General features: G+C 31.6%; 1 protein-coding gene across 1 annotated transcript; it reads right to left on the reverse strand.

Annotated features, from left to right (window-relative positions):
- Positions 1-2370: 2370 nt before the first annotated feature.
- On the reverse strand, positions 2371-2901 carry LOC147946900 (uncharacterized). The gene has a single exon (XM_087507285.1). The coding sequence runs from the start codon at positions 2899-2901 to the stop codon at positions 2371-2373; it is 531 nt and encodes a 176-aa protein (XP_087363411.1).
- Between the last annotated feature and the right edge of the window lie 13036 nt (positions 2902-15937).

Below are 15937 nucleotides of genomic sequence, written 5' to 3' on the forward strand. Positions count from 1 at the left end.
TTTGATTGATTGAAAAAAGAGGAGGTGGATAAAAGAGTTCAAACCCTCTAAGTATTTTTCCTAAAAAAGAAAAAACCTTCAGAATATATTCGACATATCTTTGGTTATACTAAAAAAATATAAAATAACTAGTGTTTGTTATGAATATATTTTATTATGTAGATTATCAGCCTATTAGTATAATTAATTTCAAAGGATATATTATTTAATAAGAAGTTTTGTGAAAAGTGGCATTTCTTATAGAAGAAATATGGATTTTCAAAAAAAAATAATTGGATGTCAAAAAAAAACTAACTCTAAAACAAATTTACAAATTCAGGGTTTTTTTTTTCATTAACTGACAAAAAAAATCCATGTTTCTTAAAATTTAAGAAATCCACAGTTTAAAAGCATGGGATCCATAAAAAAAAAAAAAAAAAAAAAAAAAAAAAAAAAAAAAAAAAAAAAAAAAAAAAAAAAAAAAAAAAAAAAAAAAAAAAAACTGGCATGCAAGATAAGTAGAGTCAGAAAAATGTATCCGATGATGGATTTTTGGTGAGTTGGATACAAACTGGCATGCAAGATATGTGTATAGGTAGTTTTTTTGTTGGAAAGCAGACTAATTCATTCACGAAGAGTTTGGGGTTTAGTCTTTTCTTTTAAACTCTCGCTGTAGTTGTAAATTTCTAGGACAGCCACATGCATGGTCATGGCTGCTCCAGATTAACAAAGAAAGACTATATTTCGTCATATTCAAATCAAAATATACAATATGAACATTATGACTAGCTAGTTGGAGATTCGAGATATTAAAAACCTAAATTGTAGGTTTAGGCTTCGTCAAGAAGTGATCCAAAACCAATATGATCGTTGTCCGTTGATAAGGATTGGAGGAAAGCAAGGTTTTCCTCTAAGTTGGGCAAATTTTCACTAATTCATGAGAGGGCTCCTTAAAGGACTTACTCTATCAAGCTTGCAGTGTAAACCACTTATATATTAAGATTCCGACCAAACATAGATAAAAGTTTTAAAAAAGTGATTTAATGCTTTTATTTTCTTGTTCCCGGCCCAAAGCAACTCTGGCAAATAAAGGTTATAACTTATACTTGAGAACATGTGCATTATCTAATAACCAAATGGCATGGCGAGAACAAGGTTAAACAGTAGATTGCAAATAGCAAATTATTACGTTTTCTAAACGTAAATGGTTTGTTTATCAATGTGCGTTTTTATGAAAGGAGATGAAAATAGTATTACACGACCAATCAATAATGATGGTTTAAACCGATAAAATAAAATAATGATTGGTCGTTCATCATTGTCTCTCGGGTAGGGTACTATAAGTTAAAGAAGTCAGATTTAGTAAATTTTGATTTTAAATCACGTTTGAAACATATTGAATGGAAACATACACAATCTAAATGCAAAATTGTTCGATGTAACGCCTCCACCGCCACATTTTAGTGGGCTTCATATCCAATTTCAATCCATGTGTCCATTTTTCTTAATGGGTCTCACGTCTTCTTACTATGCCCGTGAGCCCATCCATATCCGGCGGCCGGTTTGCTATATTTGGGAGGCTTTAAAAACTTGTTTACCGCCCTTACAAATCACCATATGATTTTTCCCTGTGTTTTGTCCTCACTCGCACAGTTCCGACAATTACTTCCCGGAATGTCACTTATCTAAAACTACTCTAGCATAAGCACGCTTAACTATGAAGTTCTCTAACGACCCTTAACCGAAAGGATATGTGCACTTTGATAATATAGTTGGCCAAATCAATTCTTTTAAACCTCTCTACAAGTCTCTGAAACCGAGATGTCACAATCGATTTTCATTTTGGTGTCGTTCTCGATTAATTGGATAGTTTTGTGTAGTTTATTAAAGAGACCTAGACTTTGTGTGGTATAAACCGATCATCCAAAAATTATATACATCCATGCACATTATATATTTGAGTACGAAAGACCCTGAAAACACGTGTAGCGACAAGCTGCAGAATTGAGTTTAACTCGGATTGAATACAGAAACGTTAGAGCTAGCAAATGCGTAAAATCTCCAATTGTTTTCTAGAATGTTACAATATCAGTTTTTTTTTCTCGGTTCTTTCACTCAATTTTTAAAAACTTTGTTAGTAAAACAAATTTCTTATTTGCTTTTCTAGTGAAATCTACTCTACAATACAAACACAAGAACAAATCTTCCAATAAGCAAACATAATAAGTCTTTATTTAATGTTTTATTTTCAATTTACAAAGGAGTCTCAACTCCTACACACTTGGAAGCACACAAAAGCATAAAGAAAACGTGGTTTTGCCCTCAAAGGTAGGAACATAAAGCCACTTTATTATTTGCACAAGAATACAGAACTAAAAGGGAAAAGGAGACTTAATTAATCTTGCTGGTACTTTGAGTTGCGCCATCTTCCGCTGATGCTTCTTCCTCTTTTTCAACCTCATCTTTAGTTTTCCCACCTTGAGGCTCAAATCCTTCAAGTGTAACACCTCCTCCTTCTTTGATTGTTGCAGTAATAGAATAATAATATTTTACAGATTCATCAGCTTGACGTAATCCTAAATAATCATTCTTAGCATGTATCTGGACTGAATTTACATAAACATGTATACCGATATATATTTTATCCTTCCATGAAAGAATTTCAGAATCTGCAACACCAGCACTGAGGCCAATATTATCATTAAGAGAAATAATCTGACTCGGCCAGCTGTATCTCAGGCGATATCCTTTAGAATTATCTCCATCTTCTACATTAATCTCCGAATATACATCAGAAGTGATATAATCATTAATATCCTTAGTTTCTCCATAAGCAATATCCCACCCCTCACCACCAGAAATCGTGTTTACATGCACCGGCTTCGTAGAATTATTATGAACCTTCTGTATATATGGAGGCATATTATAGAAGAAGAAATATTTTCAAATATTTTGATGTGAGAAGTAATGAAGGAAGCCATCTTCTTAAATAGATTTCTCATTTTGATGTTAACGGCTCAGATCTTTGGACATTCCTTTCCAATCTAATGGTTGAAATCATGGGACAACTGAACGAGGAGGTAGTATTATTTAAGACGCAATTATGTCCAACGACTAAGATATTTAAGTGTTTCATTATAATAGAGTGCTTACATTATGCAATGATGTAATACATCATAAATTTAATAGTCTATTTAATTAATCACATCCAAATGCTCAATGCATCTATTCATCATTTCATTTAAGTGCATATTAAAAAGAACAGAAATTTCTAAAGAAGAATAACTAATATCGTAGTCTTCTTCTTTTTTTTGGTATCATAATATCTTCTTTTTACTCTAATTATACTATGCAATCACTTCTAACCATTTCGAAGGCATCCCAACTGACAAGCACACTCGCTTTTAACATTATGAATTTTTCAATTATGCTAATTTTCTTACTTTTGTATGTTCCATAAATAGATAAGATTCATAAGACTATCTCTGCTAATTTACATTTTACAGTTCTGAAAAAAGTTTTAAAATATATAAAGTAAACAAATAAGAAATCTTTAAACAACCGTTACCACCCTCGTTCTCGCTCTTCACAATGTGTGATTGTCAAGCAGTTGTCATAAACATAAAAAAAAAAATGTATATGGCCACTGGCAACAGTCAACTGATTTGAACTTGTCTGATCCGACCTGACTGTTGAACCGATTTATTACTATAAGTCACATTGATAAGTCGGGCTAATTAGTGGGCAGAATACGTGGGTTCACTCCAACAACAACATATCAAGTGGATCAGGAAAATTTATTTGGCGAGGCGTTAGTTATTTTAACATCAGGCTAGTATAGGTGTACGTTTCAATTACACTAACAAATCTTTTTTCATGAATCTTCAGTTGAACACATTTTTGTGGAAGTGTGGAACTCCACTCTCCAGATTCCTAAAAACAAAGAGTGGAGGGCAACTATTGAAAATGATATTTACTTATTTAGTTTCCGAATGTGATACCGCGATGTTTAGCGTCACCTCTGGATGATTTCCAAACAAAGCGACGAAGCAGCTTCCCTTCCTTAATTAGGACTACTAGAAATTATATTTATTTATATATTATTTGCCTTTTTTGTCAAAAAATTATTATTTACCTTTGTTAATTATAATTATTAAGAATAACCCAACTTACAAATTATGTTTATTGAGAATGATCCAAACCTACTTCTAATATTCTATATAGAACGATCGAACGTGCAAATAATAGTACATATATATGTATATAGAAAGACCTAACTCACAAATTATTTTTATTAATAGTGATTGACACGACTTAGTTATTAAAAAAATTGACTATATTTAGTTTTAGTAGTCTACAAAAAAAAATTATTAATTAAGAACTTCCCATGGGTTGGTTTTATATGTTGGTCTACGCAAGCCATAATATAAAAATAATTTGAATACGACTTTGCATAAATGTGCGTATTAATATTATTGGTTTGGTCATTCTCAATAATAGGTTCTATTTATTGACGAATACTTAATTTTTATCATTCTTATTAAAAATAGATTTTCAGTTGGGTCATTTAAAAAAACAATTTGTGAGCTGAGTCTTTATAAATGAAATATTTCACTAGAATTTATGGATTTTAATAGCATGACTACTAAGTAGTATATGAAAAAAAATATATCATATTTTAAAATAATATAAAATGCCTAATAGACAAAAAAAAGAGTAAAGCCCTTATTATATTAAAAAAAAAAGTTGACATCTTCTAATGTAAACTATTTTTTTTTTATCATCAAATAATCGTTCGTTTTTTTACATTAAATTATGAGAAAAAAGTCAAAATATTGGAATATATACAGTATTGTGTCTATTGTTTTCAAAAGTCATGAATGGATTATAAACCACATATCGAAAATATAGAGCATCAAATGGCAACTTGGCATAACTTCGCATCAATGAATTGGGTTTATGTTGGAAAAAGTCAAAAGTTTGATCATTTCATTTTGTATTATTGTTGATAACTTTTTCATATGATGCTTAATTGAACGTGTCGTACTAAACTCCATCATGCAACACTCCAACAATTCTGTTTCCAAACTCCCATTGCGGTCACCAAAAACTAACTTTTCTTCTTCTATTAATTTCAGTAGTAAACAAAGAAACAACTTTCCAAGAGAATTCAGTTCAAAATATATTTCGACATATCTTTGGTAATACTAAAATTCAGTTCAAAATATATTTCGACATATTTTTGGTAATACTAAGAAAATACTTTGTAACCTCATAATTGTCTTAAGATTAATGATTTGGTTCTGGAAATATGTGCACATGCAATACAACGATTAGAATGCCTAGAATGTCGATGACATTGTTTAATCCTCGAATCAAAATTTCAGAGTTAGATATAAGAATATATACAAGGAATAAGGTGTTTTTGTAGATGTTTTAGGAAGAAAGTGACATTCGGTAAACATAATTGTTAAAAGAGTACTAAGAACTCAGTTTAAATAGCTTACACTAAGGTGAAAATATTTTGGATCCCTTTTATGTGTGAAATGGAAAAATCATTGTAGATTTTTCCTCATTTGAGTTCTTTAGCTAGGTTTTATCGGTCCCATGTGTTAGTGAAGCTTCTGGTCTGTAATCTCTGATGTTGATGGTTATAAATTTATAACCATGTCAATTGGTTAACTACACTGCAACTTGTGACAAAACAGATATACTTAACATGCATGTGGCAATAAAAACTATTTCGTAAAATCGTGTTTATAAGGCATGGAGTTCAATTTGGCATGTATTAATAACGGGCATCTAGTAATACTGTAATAGTCAGTTAACGATACAAGCACCCATCCCTACATTGGTGTTAGAAGCGTAGGGACTAGTGAGAAACGCTTGTGGACTTTAGCTTTTTGACCAAATATATGTAGGAGTTTTGGTGTTTAATTGTTGCAGATAATCTCATACGGAGCCTCCAAATTTTTTTAATCCAAAGTGTTCTAAGCAAGAAATTTCTGCATGATAGCATATTTACATGGCGCTTTCTTCATTTTTGGTTTAGAAAAAAAAACACCCACAACATTACAAATCTTATCTAGCAATGAAATATCACAAACCAAATATATCATAGGATTTAAATCACATATATAGGATATTTTCTTTCTCTTTAATCACATATTATATTTTTTTTGCTATTTATTCGGTTCAAAATTTGTCATATACACATATTATCTCGAGTTTGTTTGGCCAATAGTCTTTACCACCAATAATAGATGGAAATGCAAAACCCAAAAATTATATTAAAAAAAAGTGTGATATCCCCATTTGCTCCAAGATGTGGCAAAGATGAATATTTATTTTTGCTCACCAAAGTATAACCAAGTATACTGATGATTGTTAGGCATCAATTTTGTGTTTAAAAAAAAAAGAATTTAACGTCTAACAAATTATTCAAATAGATTTCTTTCATATGCATTTGCACGGATGAGAGTCAAGAAATAAAGTAGCAAACAGTGTAGCTAATCTGATTACAATTACGAACAAATCATAGCAAATGTAACGACAACTGCTTGAAAACCGAATCAAAATGCACAACCAATGGGATACGTAGAGTAGTTTTGTTGAATAATCGCCTAGCTAGAGTTTCAAAATCCCTGATTGAAGAATGAAGAAGAATAGCAAAGTAGCGTTGGCGCCCGTAGATATGGGGAGGCTAGCTAAAGAGGGTTGATTTTGGGGTTCGTTATAATGGGCCTACAGTTTGTATTTTGTATTAGTGGAACGCAAACAAAAAAAAGTTCAAGAAGTGATGTCCGATCTTGAAAAGGCCACCAAAAAGAATTAGTGGGGCAATCAAAGAAGAAAGCAGATCAATAGCAAGCAACACAAATGAGTCTTGTGAGAATAATGGATCTTCTATGGGGAAGAATAGGTCGAGCTCCGTAACTTGTTCTCCAAGCATATCTCTCTCAAAGCCCTAGCTCATCATAACACAACGTTAACAACGACCATGGACCATTATACATGCCACCTTACGGCGAGAAACAACTCTCTTTCGACGAGACGCTAATCCCTCCTCTAGGAGAATACTCAAGCTTGATACTGAAACAGTCTTGTAGGAGATTGGTTGGTGTTTAGATACAAAACTTTAATTATTTATACACCTCATCTATATGGATGTTTGAAATCTAACACCAAACTCTGCATATATTCAGTTTTTCGAAGTACAAAAGTTAACTCATACTCCTTCTGTTTCATAATATAAGATGTTTAGAAATGTATTTTTGTTTCATAATATAGGATGTTTACAACTTTTTATGCAACTTTTAGATTAATTTTATATTTTATATTATACCGTCTTGTTTATGATTGGTTAAACTTTTTAAAAGTAACTATTTCTTAATATGCGTGTTTTAACTAAAACATCCTATATTTTGAAACGGAGAGAGTAAATATTATTTATTTATTTCAAATATTTATATTGAAGAATGATAGATAATGATCAAGGAAGCCAAAGAAGTGGATCAACTATTAATTTTAAATATTAATATGAATTTTACTAAGTTTTAAGATGGTTTTGATGATTTTGAGTGAATTAAGAGAAATTGTTATGGTGTCTTATAAAATTTCCCTAAATAACTAGAACATTTAAAGTTTTGTTTTTTTTACAAACCAAATCATCTAAACCTCGTCAACAAAGTGGTTTAAATCCATTGGTTAATATGTTTCAATAAAAATAGATTTAAAAATACTTTTGTGTATGACTAATTCAATAACACTATATTTCAGAAGATTTTTAAATTTGATTTCTCCTCCCCCTAGATCCGAGAAGAGTACGGCTTTGTTCACGATCCACTAGAGTTATGACTAATTCAATAACACTAGTCACGCATGTGATGTAGCAGGAGTGAGACTTTTCTTAATTAGATGATCGAAGTACATAGCTTTGTCTCTTCCTCTTCCGAACATTAGCGCCTCATTTTTAAAATAGAAGAGAGACGATTGAGTCAAGATGTAATGGATTCAGGAATAAATCTTTGGCGCAACATAGGAATGTTATTTCTTTAACATGTTCATTCTTATTCTTCTATGATTCCATGATTCCATCTAATTTCTTTCGTAATCGGAAGTTAGAAGTGATTCGGTAGCACATATATATCTTCCTCAACTTTTTGTTTATTTTTAAAATATATAATTACATATTATGTTTCACTAGGTATATGTATAATTTGTTTAGTTTACATCTATTTTGTATATTCATGTACATGTATCATTTTTTAATCATGGTAATGTTTCTTTGAAAAGAAAAGAAACCAATCAAAAAATGATATTCGTTCATCCTAAACTTTTACTATTAACCCGAAAACGCAGAAGATTAATTACTATAAATTAAAGAAGAATTTAAATTTCAAATATTTATATGGTAATTCCTACTGCCCCATTGAAATTGGACATTAGGTCCCCAAATGTTGGGCATGCCTTTATATGTTTTTACTTTTAATGACCAAAAAGTGTGATAAACCATCATGGGTCCCAAACTTCCTTAAACAATAATCATACAAATATGTTAGAAATAGTAAACAAAATGTATAAATACATTCTTATTTAACATGTTTATACGTAAATATACCATTTTACTTAAGTCGTGGTCGTAGAATACGATTATCAAAAAAAACAAAAGAAAAACTAAAGTTACTTATAAATTTGTGATTTGGATCCACTAATAAACATTGTAACATTACGAGCACGTTCGTACGACCAAATATGAACAATTAATCGACTTATCGCATGTTGTATGCGACATAAAGTAATACGTGTGGGTATGTATACACTCTTCATCCAAAGATAAGTATATACTTTCTTCGCCTTCAAGTAATTAGTAAAAGCACCATTAAACAGTTTTTGATATCGTGAAATTCGATATTTATTATATCAATACATGGAATTGAGTATATAATGTTTGATCGTTTGACCGAAGATTTTAATTTTGTGATCTTTCGTATCTTAACATGGATTCAACTTTAAAAGTATAAGTGCGAGTCTTCGACATAAAAACAATGGTGGTATGCCGTATGCGTACTCGCGGAAAATATACCATTTTAGCGCCTCATTTCTTATTATGAAACTATATTTAAAATCTTCGATGATTAGATCATTTTGTTGTTGCACTAATTTTAATTTTTAATTAAAAATATATATTTGCATATATTTTGAGACGATTCTGATTGGATATATTATATGGAAGGTATTTAGGATTCACACAAGATGAACGAACATCCACAAACTCAATACTAGTTTTGCACCATACGGTAATCGATAAAACACGATCGGGCTGTCAAATCTAAAACCCGAAGATACATTTGTAAGCAACTAGATTTTAACATATTTATTTTTAGGAATTCACATGTTTTGGAATTTACAGATTTTGTTGGAATTTCTTTAATAATTATTTTATATAATACCAATTTTTATTAAATCAGTTCGATTATTCATATCCTATATCGGTGTTGTTTAAAAAAGTAGTAAAATAAAAAGTTTACTTGTATTGAAATATGAGACAAATAATATTTTAATTTTTTGTAATATCGATTAGAACCCGTGTTGTCTTACAACCAGTCCCGTAGAGAAAGATTGTTGACTTGGTGTTTTGTCTAATAGATCTTGTGATTTACAATGTAGTTAGTTTCTTGTATGCTCTAAGATAATGAATTAAGGAGATATTTTAGGAAATATTTAGAAATTTTACAAAACAAATATTTAATGAGATATTGTAATTAATAGCTGATTAATTAAAGAGATATTTTAAGAATTTTTGTTCTGCACAAAATCTTAGTTTTAAATTTCTTTTTATAACTTATAAATTTAAAAATAATGACAATGACATTCCTTGTAAATAGGTGTAAACTTCAGGATTTATTTCATAAATGTCTCTAAAAATGTATATATAGATGTGCATATAAGGAAAAATAGTAAAATATATATAATGGATATTGGACGGTAACAAATGTTGACATAAGCTTGAAGATAGCTTGAGGTGCAAGCTATACTTATCCTATCGAGTTATGGAATTAGAATTAGTTCTATTTAGGAGTTATCTAAATATGTTAGTTTACCGGTTTAGAATAGGAAAGTTGTCAATTCTAGGGTTATAAATATCAAGAGGGTGTTTCATAAAGAGGTGCGCGCCTTAGGGTTCACACATGGTGTGTTCGCGTTGCCCCATCAAATACAATTGTATGATGCAACTTTTCTAGCTAATGAATTCTGGACTTGGTCCCGGGAATGTAGGTTATATGAACCCCGTTAACAAAGTTTGTGTTTTCTCATACTTTAACATATACATCTAGCCACATATAAGTCTTATATTTGGTATCAGAGCTGTGTTCGATAGAGGTATGTTCTTGTTTTGGGTATGGTCATGGATTTGTGGCTAGAAGGTGAGAACTGAAGCAAAAGAGAAGAAAAGTGTTCATGATGATGTAAGGAAGAGATCGAGAATTCTGATTTGTGTGGCTGATTGAGGATGGGAATTGAAGGCTTGACTTCGCGGGGTTGTGAAGATCAAGTGGAGACATTCAAATTATGGATACATGCCAAAAGGGTGCAACGGTGGGCATAAAAGTTTCAGAAGATGGAGAAGAAAGATGAAATTGTGTTGAACTTGTCAGGAGTTTATAGAGTCAGCGTCGGACCGAAAATAGGAGAATCATGTTATATTATCGACTTAGATTTGGTCAGAAGAATATTTTATTGGGCCAATGTTTGATTTAATTAGCCCACGATCGAAAAGTCTATTGTGAGAAGGTGATTGAAAAGTGTATTGCAGCTTCTAGAGACATAGAGGGTTTCAAAGTTTTTTTTTGGAGATGATGGATATGTGTGAATACGTTGTGGATTTGCTTGAGAACATAGAGATTCTTCTTCTCTTCGTTTCGTCAACCGATAAAAGCAATTTTAAATCCTGGATTTCTTAAACTTGTTAGGATTTAGAGTTCATGATTGGCTCGACGAAAGGTCTTGTGGCGACGTGAGAAAACATCGGTGGTTTAAAGGGTTGAAAGGTAAGGATGTAGCTGTCTTTGACTAAGAAAAGAGGAATTAAGGTTTATAACAAGATTGGCACAAGTTCATGAAACCATTAGAGAGAGACGAAGACTAAGATATTGCTAGCAAAATATCTCTCTGGAATTGTTAACTAAATTTGAAATCAGGAAAGAAGCTATGTTCTGGAATTCGACTAAATTTTTTATTTAATGAAACGAGGTGACCGGAGATTTGCGGTAGCAGCTAAGTTGCATAACCGATAGTGTTCATTGGATCTTCAGCTGAACATCTTACAATTGTGGTTGAGAAGGTTTGGGAGTAAGATATTCAGTAGTAAGGATGAAAGGCATCAGAGAGTTCAAAGAAGAAGACGAAGTGGATGGTTCAACGGTGTCGAAAGGGTCACTGGACAATGCAGTGGTGTCAATCGGAATCACATCGCAAAAAAGTGTTTTTGTGAATTGGTGGTTGATCAGTTTTTGTGAAATCTAAAAGAAGAAGCCGGTCAATGTGTTACAAGCTTGTGTGGGGTATGATTTGGAGGTTTAGAGGTTTCGTATGTGACTTTTGGGATTTTTGATGATTGTTTGTTTCCTCAGGTGAAGTCAGCTGACGTATTTTTTGATTTGTTATATGTGTGTCGTGGCTCGGATGTTTCCCTTATTGAGACACACAATCAATAAAAGGGAGAAGTGAATTACCTGTGTCTGGACTGTGGAGAGCATAGAGTCTCCATGAAGAACAATCGAGATGGTGAGGGTTTGACTAACCGGAAGAAACTGACGTGAAGCATCAGCTCTATTGAAGAGGGAAACAATAGTTATTGCACTCTAAGCACCTGCAGAAGAAGAAAGAAGGAAATAAAAAATTCATGAAGAATGAGAGCACGAGGGAGATCTGAGACAGAGAGAGAGAGTGACAAAGAAAACTGAAAGCTTGTGAAGATTGAAGCAATGAGAGAGCAAGGGAACTCACCAACGAGTTCTGTCAATGACATGAAAGAGATTCACGAACCGATCGAGAAGAAGTAGCGTGTGGGATCAAATTTCCTAGTTTGGCCTTTGGGAATTCAGCTAATGAACCAAGAGGGAGTGTTGGAATTTGATTCATTGCTTAATCCTACAAAAGAGAAACAAAAGAAGAGTGAACAGATGCAAGAAGAAGAAGACGAATCGTAAGAATGATGAAAGGAAGAAGTTTCCGGGAAGAAGTTTCCGGGATTCAAGAACAGTTTTCTTTCTAGGGTCGGTACTTTCTTCTTCGGTTACTATTGATACAGACCTCTGATTGAAGCTACAAAAGGTGTTCTGAAAACTTGAGAGAGAGATCTTTCCAATGATATAAATATTGTCATCTGATTCCTTGTGGTTTATTGGGAAGTTGCTTTCAAAGTTGGACTGCTTGCAGGTTGCATCATTCTGGATCTGTTCTGGGAAAATAGCCGTAACATTCAAACCGTAGATGGAAATCGTGATCTGTTTTCTCTTGTGTCTTCATATGACTATTATTGATATTCCCACAAAATTTCATAATTTTCTGGGTTGGTTTGCTACTCCATTGTGCTATGCATCAGAACTGATGAAAAATGCAGAATTTTAGTTGTCTCAAAACAAGAAGTTGTGAAGAAATATATTGAAGGTTAGATTAGAGAGCATAATTTCAGAAGAGATGATCATCTTTTCAGCTTGTAAACAGGTATGTGTGATTAACAAAATTCATAAAGAAGATTGTGTGGTTGAAGAGATTAAAAGAGATCACAAAGGAAAAGTTGAGTTGTTTGGGAAAAAAAGAAAGGGACAAGGAGATATGATCTGCATCATCAAGGTTGAAGTATTTGAAGATTTCTTTTGATGAAAAAGGAGAATATGTTCTACTTAGTGATTATCATAAGTTCAGTCATAAGTTTTCAAAGGAAATTTGCAAGGAGATATAGAGCTCATTTGAAAAAAAAATCCTATGAGAAGCTGATTGGGATCAATCTAAGATGTGTCCGTTGCAGTCACAAAGACTAGAAAGACTAAGGTGAAGTCTCTATCGATTTAAGTCTCCGTGGAAATTGTGAGTATTAAAGATTGTTCATAAGTTGAATCTTGTTTAAGATAAGCATCGAAGAATGGAGGCGATGAAGATAGTGTTCGACGACATCAAAAGGGGATCAATCTTGAAATAAAATAAGATATAAGAGAATGTGTGGAGAATGGGCAAGTGGAAGTCAAACATGTTCCCAGGAGTGAGCAAAATGTGGATATTTTGACTAAAGCACTTGGAAGAAACAAGTTTAAAGAAATGAGGGATCTCATTGGCAAGAGAGTTTTTGAAAAAAAAGAGTTCAAGCTTAAGTGGGAGAATGTTGACATAAGCTTGAAGATAGCTTGAGGTGCAAGCTATACTTATCCTACCGAGTTATGGAATTAGGATTAGTTCTATTTAGGAGTTATTTAAATATGTTAGTTTATCGGTTTAGAATATGAAAGTTGTCAATTCTAGGGTTCAGAAATTCTTATAAATATCAAGAGGATGTTTCATAAAGAGATGCGCGCCTTAGGGTTCACACATGGTGTGTTGCGTTGCCCCATCAGATACAATTGATGATGCAACTTTTCTAGCTAATAAATTTTGGACTTAGTCCCGGGGATATAAGTTATCCGAACCCCGTTAACAAAGTTCGTGTATTCTCGTACTTTAACATATACATCTATCCACATATAAGTCTTATAACAAAATAATTAATTGAAAAGAGCTCTTGTAATTACATTAGTAAAATATGTATAATATAATGGCACCTTAAAATAATCTCTTTGACCAATGAGATTAGCTTGCATTAAGGTAAGTTAATTAAACTTGACAAGACGTGAAACGGTGAAAGTAAAGAAGGATATGTGCATGCATTGTCGTCGATCTTGTTGTATCTTCTTTAATTTTTTGCTCAAGATTACAACATATTTGTCGGCTCGACCACAATAATTCCTCAGATAAAATAATTGATAGTTTATTTGTATTTTTATAAATCGCAATGATTTACAATTACATTGTGAAAATATGCATGATTTGGTAAAATAAGTTAAAGAATCCGATTATAAAAAAAATCACAACAAATAGTTTCTTCATGATTGCATATTTACAATATGTATATGTATATACAACCTCTTTTTACATTAATTAAAATTATATTGTATTTGCTATAATCTTTCAATATTTTATAGATTAAAATTTTAATTGCAAAATTCAATATGGTAGCATATGTGAAGAGTATTAATACTTTATTTATGTCACTGAATTACAATATTTTGTTTGTTTGCACAGAAACGCAAGTATTTATTCAGTTAAAATTATGAATTAAAAAAATCATCAAAATTTGACTTCTAACAATTAATAATCAATGATATAATAAAAGTGATTTAATATAAAGTAAGCAAAAACAAACACAAAAAAATTACATGTGTAATATATGTATATTTATATTACATTAACCTTAGTAACTTTGTCAAACTGATAACTATGCTAATTTTTTTTTTAACTGGACTATTTAAGTTTTAAAAATAATAGTTAATAACGTTTCTATTTCTATTTCTTAGAAAATATTTTATCATTCCTAAATTGTTTTAGTAACATTTTAAAAACTTTTTTTACAGAGTGGAGTATCTTATCTAGTATTTTGTTGTGCTGACCTAATCATTGAAGTAATTACTTACTGAATTTGGTTTATGTACTGAGAAACTCAAAGGTTGAGAATTTCATTATTGTTGATATATTTTTCACATTATGCTTAAACGACAAGGCACTAAACTCTCCATGATGTCACCCTCCAACAATTATGTTTCCAAATTCACCATTGCGGTCACCAAAAGCTAACTTTTCTTCTTCTATTTATCTCAATACTGAAAAAAGAAAGAAAACAACTTCCAAAAGATTCCACCTCCCTTCAAAAATATTTCGACATATCTTCGATAATACTAAGAAAATAAAAAGTAGATGGCGTCGAAGATTTTGGGGTTTTGACTTAGACAGGATATTGATTCTACGATATATATATATATATATATATAATTAAATAATTATCTAAGTTAATGACATAGTTTTTAGATCTACAATGTAAGAAAACAGCTTAACCAACAATTTTTTAAAAATCAGACAACGTTATATAAATAAGTTATAAGTTGAATCACATCCGGCTTGACCTAAAGCCTAACTAATTGGAGCTTTAACATTATTGTTCATTAAATATATGAGGACATCAAATTTTTTTAAAATATATATGTTGTGGAGTAGTGGTTGAGTTCAACTTTCTTGACTATAAAGAGCATATTTTGAGTCTAAAATTTGTAGATTTGAATTTTCTAAAAAATTATGTTTCTAAACTGAAAATACCTTGTATTTAAGTACTATGTGTACGCTTGTTTTTTGGCGAAAGATCAAACAAACATTGCCAAAGCAACCACAACCTTGCATGACCACTATGGCTAAATTAAGATAGAAGACTTTAGTTAGATTAATTGAGTTTCAATTCAGAATAAACCATTGAAATTTACTTTGTTCGAGCTTGATTTTGTATACTTTATATGAAATATGAACTCATGAGTCATGACCGTAAAGGATTATTTCCATATGTGCGTAGTCAAAAACGATTAGAATGCCTAGAATATCAATGTAAATTTTATCAACGACACTCTTCAAAGCGCCGTCGAATCAAAATTTAGAGTTATATTTAAAGGTGTTTAGGAAGAAAGTGAAGTATGGGGCTCAATCTCACGTACGTGCACTTGATGAACATGCATGTAGTAATAGTCAGATAACGCTACAAACATCCCTACTTTGCTTTCAGAACTTAGTGAAACTATAGCAGATATTGAGTCTCCAAAAAGTGTTAACGTGAAGAACGAGCCAAAAAATTCCAGCATGATAGTGTATCTATATCACTATATGA

Source organism: Camelina sativa, chromosome 3 (assembly GCF_030686135.1).
Source record: "Camelina sativa cultivar CO46 ecotype springtype chromosome 3, ASM3068613v1".
In the NCBI taxonomy this organism is placed as follows: Eukaryota; Viridiplantae; Streptophyta; class Magnoliopsida; order Brassicales; family Brassicaceae; genus Camelina; species Camelina sativa.